The sequence below is a fragment of the Bison bison genome, unplaced genomic scaffold, assembly GCF_000754665.1.
Source record: "Bison bison bison isolate TAMUID 2011002044 unplaced genomic scaffold, Bison_UMD1.0 scf7180017864518, whole genome shotgun sequence".
NCBI classification, from domain to species: domain Eukaryota; kingdom Metazoa; phylum Chordata; class Mammalia; order Artiodactyla; family Bovidae; genus Bison; species Bison bison.
This window is the reverse complement of record NW_011495071.1, coordinates 8,718,428-8,730,636: the sequence shown is the minus strand read 5'-3', so window position 1 is coordinate 8,730,636 and position 12,209 is coordinate 8,718,428. Positions and strand designations below refer to the sequence as shown.

The 12,209-nt window shown below is 54.8% G+C and overlaps 1 protein-coding gene across 3 annotated transcripts in view; it reads left to right on the top strand.

Moving 5' to 3' along the window:
* USP2 (ubiquitin specific peptidase 2) overlaps positions 1 to 12,209 on the top strand; it is a 26,085-nt gene that overhangs the window by 5,192 nt on the left and 8,684 nt on the right. For 2 of the 3 annotated variants that reach the window (XM_010830467.1, XM_010830466.1), the window contains exons 2-3: positions 3,275 to 4,092; positions 4,318 to 4,503. In XM_010830467.1, coding sequence (XP_010828769.1) covers positions 3,316 to 4,092; positions 4,318 to 4,503 — 963 coding nt within the window. In that variant the 5' untranslated portion in view covers positions 3,275 to 3,315. The remainder of the gene's footprint in view (positions 1 to 3,274; positions 4,093 to 4,317; positions 4,504 to 12,209) is intronic. The other variant, XM_010830468.1, reaches the window with a different exon arrangement.

Sequence of the window (12,209 nt, the reverse complement as noted above, 5' to 3'; positions counted from 1 at the left end):
TTCCAGGGGGCTGTTAGTGGTAGGGAGGCCTGTCAGCTGTCTGGCAGATTGAAGCAGACAGGAGAGCAGTGTTTAGGAGCCCTCCCATGAGTGGTGCGGCTCCACTCCCGACCCCGATCCTGCCCAGGGCGACCTGTGGGCCATCCCAGGGCTGTCTGTCCCTGTCTGCTGTACCTGTCTGGCCCCAGCACTTCTGTGTCAGCAGGGCCAGGAGAGGTCGAAAGCTTAGGGTGCTGCCTGCAGAATACCAATTCCCCCGAGCTGCAGTGTTGGGGGAGGGGTAGAGAGACCCGTGGGGAGGAGGCAGGAGTTCAGGCCCTTGTGGGGGTAGGGGGCATATCTGATTGGCTGCTCAGTGTCCCAGAGCCCAGCTCCTGGGACCTGGAGTCTCTGTGACTTTGAATTATTGATGGAGCTCTCCAAAGTGAAATAGAGCAGGACTGGTCCCACGCCCCCACCCCAAGCCTCTGCCCGTCTCCGCCCCTGGCCTCCTCAGCCTTCATCCTCTTCCTCCCTTGGACCCCAGGATGCTAAGCAGATGGGAGGGAAGCTTGTGGTTCCCCAGCCCTGCACCAGGCCCTCCTCCTGTTATCTTTTCCTAGAAAGGGGTAAAAGTTGTGCTGGCTGTGGGAACACGGCTGGTTGAGGGAGCCCCCAGCCAGGCCAGGCGGGTATAAGGATGGATGGTCATTTATAGGCCAGGCCTCTCTGACATTGCCCTGGACTGAAAATGGCTGGAGGTCTCTGGCAGAGTCTGGAAGTTCTGGCCTGGGGTCTATATGAAAAGTGCCACCTGCTCACCTCCCACCTCTGCAACCTATCCCATACCTTACATGAACTGAGTATCTAGAGCTCTCTGCCTCGCACTCAGCACTTGGGGCTTGGCACCAGGTCCCCTCTGCCCTAATGAGCTGGGCTACGGCCTAGGGCAGGCTGTAGGCTGCCTGAGCCACTGACTGCCAAACAGCTAGATTCTGCCCACGACCCACTCATCTCACTAGGAGCTGCAGGGAGAACCCCGATGCCCAGGGCTGCGGTCAGAGCCTGGCCCGGCCAGGAGACAGTCAGCCCCGACATCATTATAGGCCTACAAAGGGAGGAGCCGGGCTGCCTGGCAGGGCTGGGAGAGGAGATAATAACCACTGTCTTTGTTGAGAGCTTTCACATGTTATTATCTCATTTATTCCTCGCAACAACCCTGTGAGGTAGGAATCATAATGATGATTACTATACTGATTTTGCAGCTGAGGAAATTGGGGCTCAGAGAGATTCAATGACTAGGGCAGAAACACCCAGCTAGTCAGCCACAGGGCAAGACTCCTCTGAGAGTCCTGGATGGCTCTGCACCCCCACCACCCCAGGAGCCCCCAAGAGCCCCTATTGACCCTCAAGGAAAATGAGAGATCTTACCTACTCCTCCTTTGCCCTCCGGCTCCATTAGAGATAAAGCCTGCAGGTTTACGTGATGGAGGGACTCTGGCTCGCCACGTGAGCCTAAATTTGATGGGGGTGGTGAGTTGAGGTAAAGTGGGAAGGTCACTGGGCTGGAAATCTGAGAGACATGGACACGAGTCCTCGCTCTGCTAGCATGTGGCCCTGGGCGAGTCAGTGGCACTTTCCACTTGTACAACGGAGAACATAAGATGGATGACCCTTCATCAAGTGGACACTCTCATATGCCCCCGGGGGGTGGGGGTGGTGGATGTCCTAACCAGTCTTAATTGTCTACGGCATGCACTTGGACACAGCTGACTCCAAGTTCCTGAAAAACAGCTTGGGCAAACCTCTTACTGTTTAGTCTGAGTAACATTTGGAGGATGTTGCTACAAGTCCTTTGTAGCAACAATTAAAGCGAGCTTGACAGTGCGGGCCGGTGACAGGTGCAGTGCCTCTAACTGATGATCACCCTTTTTTCAGCAGAGGGGAAATCTGGGCTAGATTCCCAAATCTGATGTCCCCATGGTGAGACCTGGCTCTAGCTGTTTCACATCGGTCACTTTGGTGTCCTCTATGTAAAGCGTGGTCGTGGCTGTCCACTCCCTAGGCCCGCGGGAGGGTTCAATTGGATGATGTATGTGGAAATGTCCCCTTTCACTTGTGGTAAAATATATATGATGTGAAACTTAAAATAAAAAAAAAAAAAGGTCGACCCATTTGGGCTTTGAAAACTCAATTCAGAGGTTCTGTGTTCCTTCAGCAGATCCACCCCAGCTGCAAGGACTGCGGGTGGAGATAAGAGCGCTGCCTGCAGTGCAGGATCTTAGCCTCTAGGGGGCCCCCTTTGCACAAGTCATTATCACTATCGGTTTGCTGTGGGTACTAATAGGGGAAGCCCTGGGAGGCCACAGGGCTGTAACTCCACTTAGAACTGAAGGCTTAGGTCAATGCAGAGGGTGGACTCTACCACACGAGGATCCCCCACCGCAGCAGGTGGACATGTCCAGGGAAGCACTCTGGGATTGGGTCTGGAGACTGAGATAAAGCGTTCCTCTCAGCCACTCATCACCACCACCACCTACACCTAAGCCCCTTTCCTCCTCTCATGGGCCTCTTGTTCCTCATCAGGTATCTGGCTAAATGATCCTCAGGTCATGCTGTCTAAACAGTGTAAGATTCCCAAAAGATTGCTCCCAAAGAGGGGAGCAGTCTGAACTCTTGGAATGTCCAGCAGTTTTTAACCCAGGAGGTGAGGGCGGTAGCATCCCTCATGTCGGGGGTGCCTGCAGAAAGAAGCCAAGGAGAGGAAGCACATGGGATTTGGGTTGGAATACTATTGGGGGCTTTTTTGTTTTTGTTTATTCAGCTGCACCGGCTGTTAGTTGGGGCACATGAGATCCCAGACCAGAGATGGAACCCAGGGCCCTTGCATTGGGAGTGTGGAGTCCTAGCCACTGCACCACCAGGGAAGTCCCTGGAGTACTGTTTGTTGCTTGAAGGGCTGCAGAAGTGGAGCAGTCCCTGCTCTCAGGCTGGGGGCCTTGAGGGGAGCGTCCAGTCCAAGTAGTGCTGAGACTGATCACATGTGTGGTTTATGAAAGCCTGCTCAGCTCTGGGGCTCTCCCTGAGGTGTGAATGCCTGGGTGCGTGGAGACCTGCATGCCGGTGCGCACACACATGCAGAGGTGTGTCCCAGTGGTGGGCCAGTGGCTTTCCTGGAAACAGACAAGTGTGGCCCCTGGTTGAGATCAAGCCACTGGGGGATGGAGAGCAGGCACAGTGGGAGCAGCCTGACCCCCTGCAGGGCCTTCTGACAACTGCTTTCCTTGTCTTTCAGCCCATGAGGCTCCCAGTCCCCACTGAGTGCCGCCCTGAAGGATGTCCCAGCTCTCCTCCACTCTGAAGCGCTACACAGAATCAGCCCGTTTTACAGATGCGCCTTTCACCAAATCAAGCTATGGCACCTACACTCCCTCCTCCTACGGAACCAACCTGGCTGCCTCCTTCCTGGAGAAGGAGAAGTTTGGTTTCAAGCCCAGCCCCCCCACCAGCTATCTCACCCGTCCCCGCACCTATGGCCCCCCCTCCATCCTGGACTATGACCGAGGCCGCCCCCTGCTGAGACCTGACGTCATCGGGGGTGGTAAGCGGGCTGAGAGCCAGACTCGGGGCACCGAGCGGCCTTCAGGGAGTGGACTCAGCGGGGGCAGTGGATTCTCTTATGGAGTGACCACCAGCTCCGTCAGCTACCTGCCTGTCAGTGCCCGAGACCAGGGGGTGACCCTGACCCAGAAGAAGTCGAACAGTCAATCAGACCTGGCCCGGGATTTCTCCAGCCTCCAGACCTCGGATAGCTACCGGCTGGACTCTGGGAACCTGGGCCGCAGCCCCATGCTGGCCCGCACGCGCAAGGAGCTGTGCGCCCTGCAGGGCCTGTACCAGGCGGCCAGCCGCTCCGAGTACCTGGCCGACTACCTGGAGAACTATGGGCGCAAGGCCAGCGCACCTCAGGTGCCCACCCCGACCCCTCCCTCACGAGCCCCCGAAGTCCTCAGCCCCACCTACCGACCCAGTGGCCGTTACAGTCTGTGGGAGAAGGGCAAGGGCCAGGCCCTTGTGTCCAGCCGCTCCAGCTCCCCAGGGCGAGACACCATGGTGAGTTTGCCCCGGGGGGACCTGGTGATGGGCTTGGGAGGAAGCCACTGATGAGGAAAAGGGCTTCCACCTTGACCGACGATCGCAGGCAGAGGTTTTCCTTCCCAGGCCTCACAGTGGCTGGTCCTATAGCCCAGGTGGGGACGAACCAGGGAAGTCATCTCAGCACACCTGGCGCCCTCGTGGCTTGATGTCTTTGCTCAGAGGCTCTCCCACTCTCCCCAGGAAATGCACTTCACGACCTGTGCACTCGACAATGGCCCTGTACTGCTCTTGGAAATGCCCAGCTACCCTCACATACACTGCGACTCTTATCCTGGGCTTTCCCACCCAACATGCCTGGGGCCCCTGCAAGCCCTGCCCCATCCTGGACTGCATGCTGAGACCCCCAGACCACCAGTGTGCCCTGTGGTAAGAGAGGCCCCCCGGCCCTGACTGCATCTCTTCTCCTGCTCAGGCTTTTACCTCTCAGTCCAGAGATATGGCTTAACGTTGGGACATAAGACATCAGAAGAGGATCTTTCCTCTGATGGATGCTGCCTGGCTCCGGACCAGGGGTCTAGACAGGAGTAGTTCTCGTGTGTCTTTGGAGAAAATGGTGCAGAACTTCTTGTCTAGGGCTTTAGATGATCCAGTCTCTTTCTACTCCAATGTGCCTGGGTTAAAATAAGGGAAAGAGGCTCTGCTGGAGACTTGAGTGAGGGCTGGCATGACCCACCCACATCTGATCCCTGACACACCTCTCCTGGGGCACTGACTACAATTCTTCCTTTTGTGTAGTCATCAGTTTACCCATTAGGTGGTGAGCTTTCAGAGGATGAGAAAGAAATCAAATCTCCAGATCCCTCAGTATGTACCTAGCTCAGTGTAGAATTCAGCTGGCCTGCGTATCACATGGATGGTTGAATGGATGGATGGATGGAGGAGTGAAGAGATGTATGGGGGAATGAGTGGGTAGATGGGGGAGTGAGCAGGTAGATGGATGGATGGATATGAGTGGGTCTTCAGAAGGACAGGCAAGCAGATGGGCAGGAGAACTGGGTGTTGTGTCCTCTTCATTACTTTATGTACCCTTCTACTCTTAGGACACGTGGCTTTTAGAAACAATAGCTGTGCCATAGCAAGAAACGCTGTTTAGGGGACTTGTCCAGAAAAACGGAACAGGGGTACAGGATAGGGGCGGCGCTTGGGGACACAGACCTTGAAGCTTGTCAAAACTAAAGGTCCTGAGAGGACAACTTGATAGCATTGTTTAGAGAGTCTCAGCCTTGCTGTGAAGTGCCATGGGAGATGCAAAGGCTGGTGCCTCCCAGAACATTCGGACCCTGAGAAGGCAGGGCTGGCTGCGTTGGAGGGCTAGAGTGGACAAGAATGGCAAACAACAGAGCTGGCCTCAGAGACACGCTCTCGGGGGACACATACTTGGGTTGATGCGTGATTGGCTGGAACAGGTCTGGTGTTGCTCATCTCAGGGGCCATCAATCAGAAAGCGGCTCTCAATGGAGGGGCCTGGGTGTTAGAGGCCTCTGAGGGGCTCCCTCCCTTTGTTCAGAAGGACTCTTTATGGGGCTTAATCCCTTTGTTTATGGAGCTCAATGTTCCTAAAAAGTGGGGTCTGCAGACTGACTACTTCAGAATCATCTGTGCGCTGAATTGTCTGGGGGCCCCATCCAGAACCCCTGGAGGCAAACTCTCTAGGGATATAGGGCCTGAGACTCCTGCCCTTTTTCACAAGCTTTTCAGGTAATCTTCAAGCACACTGAGGTGTGAAAACCTCCCCTCCACAGACTAAACTACAGAGCGGGTCTCAGCCCCAATCCCCTGAGAGCAGGGCCGCCTCCTTCCCACACAGGCAGATCCCAAACCTCCCTGGAGTCTCCACAGCAGACACCCTGGCCCCAGCCTCCTCCCCCAGGGCCAGCCTGAGGGGAGTTTTGCAAGAGGACCTCAGAGGAGTGGGCAGGTTGACCCAGGGCAAACTCAGCCACTGTAACATCCCTTTTTCCCTGTCCAGAAACAACCCACAACACACAGGAGTAACCAGCAGCCCTACAACTGAGCTAGTGTTTCACTCTGAGCTCTTCCTCAAGGAAAAGGTCGTCTGAGTTTTTCTGTAACAGAAAAACCCACACGAATTTCCTGGTCAGCTCAATACTGCCAACTGGGAAAGACCTCTCTTGGGTTCAGTGGGGTAAGACCTTGATTTAATCTCACTCCTCTCCCCTCACCACCCTCACCCTCGCTTCTGGTGCTGATCACATCTTGCTGGGGTGAGAACCACGCTGTTCGTGGGGCCTGGACCACTTCTTTCTAGAACCAGGTCCAGTTTCTTTTCTGACCTCCCTCTTCCCATCTCATTCATTCATTTTATGGTGTTCAGCTTACTAGCAGCGTAACCTTAGAGAAATGCGTGAACTTCTGAACCTGTTTGCTCTGTAAAACGAGAGCAATCATAGTTCCCACTTCAGAGATTGTGGTGTGGAATCAGAGGTTGTGGTGTGAAAGGGCTTGGCACTTAGTAGGTGCTTGATCAACATCAGTCCTCCTTTCTGCCTTCCAGGTGCTTGGGGTTTGAGGGGGGAGGGGAGCAGGAGAGAGGTGAGCTGTGGTCCCTGCCCTCAGGGAAGCTTGGGGAAGTAAGTTCTAAAAATAGTTGCACCGGAGGCCGCCCTAGGTGTTTTTTTAGTGTCATAGGTGATGGGAAAGGGAGAAGGTCATCCGAGGCTGGATGAACAGTTTGGCGGCTGGAAGAACACTTTGCCTCTTTAACCTTGGATACCTCTCATCTGAACTGTTGCCTCACCCATAAAAGGGAGTGGTCATGCCTGCCCTGCCCACCTCCCAGGGATGTCATGAGGTTCAAAGCAAATCATGGATGCAGGGGAATCTGTAACCAGTAAAATGCAATGGGAGAGCTTCCTTAAACTCAAGGGGGAAAATGTGCTGCTGGAAAAGAAGGGGCCTTGGCAGCTGACTGGAGTGGGGGCGGGGACCACCGCCGGGAGGAACAAAGCTGAGAGTGCATCCTAGGGCAGGGCCCTGGGTGAGATCTGACTCCTCTGAGGCAGCCCTGGCCCTGGGCTCTCTGGGCAGCTGACCTGAACTACAGGTCAAAAGAAGCAGGACCAACGGGGGAATAGAACAGATCTAACCAGACTCAATCCTCCTGTTAATAGTAACAGCCCACATGAACTTGGAATATCACAGACTCAGCTGAGCTGAGTGAAGAACTGGTGGAGGGGGACAAGAATTCTGAACACCTCCCGTCCATGGCTGGCTTGCTTAAGCACCAACAAGATGCCAGTCCACGGAGTGCGCACTGTCAGCCTAAGGCAGTGAGGGTGCCCTAGACCCCCCTTCAGACAGATTGCAGGGGAGTTGTATGTTGGTTCAGAACTGGTTTTAAAAAATAAAAATAAAAATAAAAAACCCTTCACTACCCACAGTGGGGGCTTCAAGCCAGACCAGGTGGGTTGGCCCTGCAGAGAGCCAGGGGTCCAAGCCCCCAACTTGGTCACATCCCCCCTCCACTCCACTTCTCTTGTTCCCCTGGGCCTATGGAAGGACAAGCTGTTCCCACTGAGCCCTGCCAGGGCTGCGCTTTAACCCCTACAATCCATGCTAATCCTCAGCTCCACCCACTCCAGCTGCTCTCTCCCCTGAGCCCTGGCAGTGCTGCCTGCCAGCTTCAGCCCTGCGCTCACCCTTCCCAGGGCACCCTCTCCTCTCCCTGAGAAGAGCTGGGAGCTGGCCCGGGGCCCTCCAGAGCACAAGTCACGGGCTGGGCACCTGCTACTCAGATGCGGAGCCCGGCCCAGCCTCTTGCCCTCACACGGCCCCCACACCCTTGCCCTCTGCCCTGGGACCTGTTGCTAGGAGCAGTCGGCCTGGGCACCTGGACTACCTAGATCCTATTTGCCCCTGGGGGGGCTGCTGACTCATCTCACAAAGCCTTGGGTTCCAGCTGTTCAGTGACAGGGAGATTATATAAGATGAGGTCATGTGATTTTCCTCTTGGGTGGGACTTTGGACTTGACTGCTGTCAAGCGGTGGGGGGAAGGGAGGAGTTTTAGTCTGAAGTGGAGGACAGCGGCGGCTGTCCTAGGACTCCTGGGTGAGAAGTGTGACCTTTCCCTCTGTCCCCGGCCTTCTCACTGTTTACTCGGCCACAGTGAACTGCATCCCTGCTGTCCTGTTTGTCTAGCTTGGCAGCCCGAGACCCTGGGGCTTGTCCTCACCCACACGGCCACCTGGAGGAGGGCAAACTTCCTGAGGGCCTGAAGCTGTGCTCACGGCCTAGGAAGGTCACACAGAGGGGTCCCATGGCAGGACTGATCCTAGCTGCTGAGAAAGAAAGGGCAGTCGTTTTGTAGTTTGTGGTCAGAATCAGCAAGACGCTAATGTCTCCAGGCCTCGAAGACCGGCTATGGGCTGCGACCTGGCTGGTGGCCTTGGAGCCGCCTTATCCAGGCTCATTTTCTCAATCAGTGCCCAGCACCATGCTCCCCGCTTCCTCCTCCACCCCCACTCTGAGATGGATGTCTCTGTGAGTGAGTTCAAGTGGCATGGGGGTGGGCTCAGCAAGGCAGGAGTTAATCCAAGCCTAGCAAAATGTTCCCTGCCTGTGGGAGAGCCGCTCCACTGACCATCCTGCTGCAGAAATGAACATCATGTTCAGGGCCCAGAGCTGCACACGTGGTTCCCTGCACCCTCTCACCTCAATGGAGACGTAAAACTGGCACCCCACACAGAGACATAAACGAGAGAGGGAAGTGTGTGGGCCTCTGGAATCCAGCTGGTCCAGACCAGACTGCCCAGGGGCTCCAAGCAGCACAGAGCTTTAGGCCTCCTGGGGTCTGAGTGATGCAGGAAGGAGGAGCTTCCCAGGGACCTCGGTCCAGTTGGCTGGCCCTCCCTCCCCAAGGGCACTGGAGGGCTGAGAGCCGAACCCCTAACGAGGACCCTGAGCCCCCACCAGTTCAATCAGGCCGCCAGTCTGTCCCGTCTTGCGTGGGTAATTGCAGGTGCGTGCAGGAGCAGGGTTTAAGCCGTGTTTCTAAACCTGGGACTGGGCTGCCCACTAACAGCTGAGAAAGCAAGATATTTGCAGTCTTGTCTTCACACAACTAAACCTGACTTTATTTAAATACTCCATCCGTGCCAGGGGGGATTTGAGGGAAGAAAATACCGCCAGGGGAGGCAGGCCAAGCACAGGGTCTGAGAAATGGCAGTCTTGGGCTCCAGCAAGGAGTTCTGCTCAGATTAGCTCAGTGTGTTTGAGGCAAAAAGTCACAGAGCCAGAGCCAGATTCAGATCCCCGAAGACTGTCTGCTTTGCTCATGCCACTTCAGGAAACGGCACTGAGGAGAAAGGGTCTCTTGGGGTCTCGGTTAGTTGAGAAATGACCACAGTTCTTCATGGCCGTGTCCAGCAGCCATCACACCTGCCTGATGAGACTGGACCCCATTTGAATTCTCTCCAACCAGACTTCTCAAAGGGCACCCATGAAGAGCCTTCCCCAGCTGGGCCTCCCTGCTCCCAGCAATGCCCCTGACCTCCTACATCCCAGGAAAGAGGGAGAGAGCAGGCTGGCAGAATGCCATGATGTCCCCAGGGTAGCTGGCCTACGTCATGGGGAAACAAGCCAAACAGTCCAGTGGGTGGCCGCCTGACAGCACTTCCTGCAAATCACTTACTCAACATGCAAACCCAGACTGACCCCACCCTCTGAGGCTCAATGGGACTTCCAGCACTGCCTGGTCTGGCCCCCTTTTGTGATGAGCTCAACACCTCTATTAAGCACCCACTAAGAGAACTCACAGTCCTGCCCTTGAGGTATCAGTGTGATGGTACAATCAACACACAAGCTCAGACCATTTACAGAAGTCTTAGAAACATGTATTGAGAAGGCAATGGCACCCCACTCCAGTACTCTTGCCTGGAAAATCCCATGGATGGAGGAGCCTGGAAGGCTGCAGTCCATGGGGTTGCTGAGGGTCGGACACGACTGAGCGACTTCCCTTTCACTTTTCACTTTCACGCATTGGAGAAGGAAATGGCAACCCACTCCAGTGTTCTTGCCTGGAGAATCCCAGGGACGGGGGAGCCTGGTGGGCTGCCGTCTATGGGGTCGCACAGAGTCGGACACGACTGAAGTGACTTAGCAGTAGCAGTAGAAACATATATAAGACAAAGATAAACATATATAAGACAAAGATAAACATACTAAGACAAGTTGGTAAGGTGGAAACAATGCTAGAAAACTGAGAGTAGGCAGTAATGGACTGTTTAGAACTTGGAGTTCATTAGAAAAGGCTTTGTGGAAAACATGAGTTTTGAGCAGAATTTACAAGGAGATAATTGACAGAGAACAGGAAGGGCATTCCAGAATCTCCTGGTAGTTATTACTAGCATGGGTTTTGCTGTAGGATCCATCTGGGTTCAAAGCCCTACACTGCCATGTACCAGCTTTGCAGTCCTGGCAAGTTGTTTGACCTCTCAGGGCTTAAGATCCTTCATTTAGAAAACAGAGGTAATAGTTACTGCGTCACTGTCACTGAGTTGTTATGCAAGTTAAGTGGCATAATGTATATAAAGCGCTCAGCAGTGCCTGGCATTTAGTAAGTACTTCACTGGTGACAGTTTTGTTAAAGGAGAGAAGGCATGTGCTAAAGCAGGTTGATTGGCAGCAGGGATTAGAGAAGAGTGAGGGTGGTGACCATGGTGCTATCCAGCCTATGGACCACGGCCTCACAGACAAGTCTACCTAAGGCTTCCGGACTGGCTGGAAGAGTCAGGTATGTCAGGGCAGGGGAGTGATGTGATGAAATGCAAGCCTTGCTGCAGACAGTGTGGGACTGGCTCAGAGGAGTGTGGTTAGGAAGAAGGAGGCATGGAGGGAAAGGTTGTTGCATCTTGTCCAGGGCCCAGCTTTGATCCCAGCAAGGACAGTGACTGGAGATCTGCTCTTCTAATGTCACTTACCATCTAGGAAGATGCCCTGAAGCCCCTGCCTCCTGCCCACTCCTCCCACCACCGAGGTGGGAACACGGGGACGACCGTCTGTGCTCCTCTCTCAACAGCACAAAAGTGCTGTTCTGTGGGAGGCCTGGGGTACAGCCATACATGTGTCCTGGACACATGCCCCATGTGGCTGTGGTTGTGTGTGCAGTGCGCGTGTACATGTGGGGATGAGCAGGCCAAGAGGAACAGAAGGAGGCCACAGATGAGTAACAGCACACACTGCTGCCTCTCAGAGTATTTTTAAATGCTAAAAATACTGGCTAAAAATAGCTGTCAAGCTCCAAACAAGATACTTTCTCCAGGCAGATTCTGTGTGGGTCCCTGATAGGTGAGACGGGTGGAGCAGCAGGAATAAAACCCAGAGACCTCTGATCTCCGACCACTGCTGCCCTTAGGGTCAGAGAAGGACACTCCCCCCAACACACCAACTGAGGACAAGTTTCCCCACCTGCTGTGACTTTCTTCCTACCTCCCAAAAACAAATCAAACTCTGAGATTCTCAGAGAGATGGAATTGGGTAATTGGGTAGATGAGGCCAGAAAAAGGTTTCTTCCTGGGGCCAAAAGGGACAGTGACCTGTTGTCATCATGTAAAAAATCTAGGCATTGCCTTTCTTGATAGTGAGCCAAACTAGGACTGGAGGGAGGAGGGGAGCTCGTCCGGAAGCCGTGGAAATCTACCTTTGGGTCCTCTTACCCTCACGGACAGGGAGGGTGGATACTGGGCTCCAAGAAGGCCTGAGTCGTCCCCTCCCACCCACACGCCCAGAATGTTGTGCAAAAGTTTGCGCGTGGGTGCATTTTTTCCTGAAAAAAATGAGTACAGGGCTTTCATCGGGTTATCAAAATGATCTGCAGCCCTCCAAAAGTCAGGAATCTTTCGCTGCCTTCGGGGAAGCTCACCCGCTGACACTCGGCCTTGGAGACGTGTCCTCTTTGGGCCTCAAAGGCAGTTTCTCCCGAGTCCCAACCCCGAGGTGGTTCCCGGTCTCCGCGCTCCGGTCCTGCCCGCCCGGGTCCGCCGGCCCCGGGGTCTGCGGGTCTCGGTCGCGGGCAGGCCCGCCTGGTCCCGGGGGTGCTGGGGGCAGCCGGGCC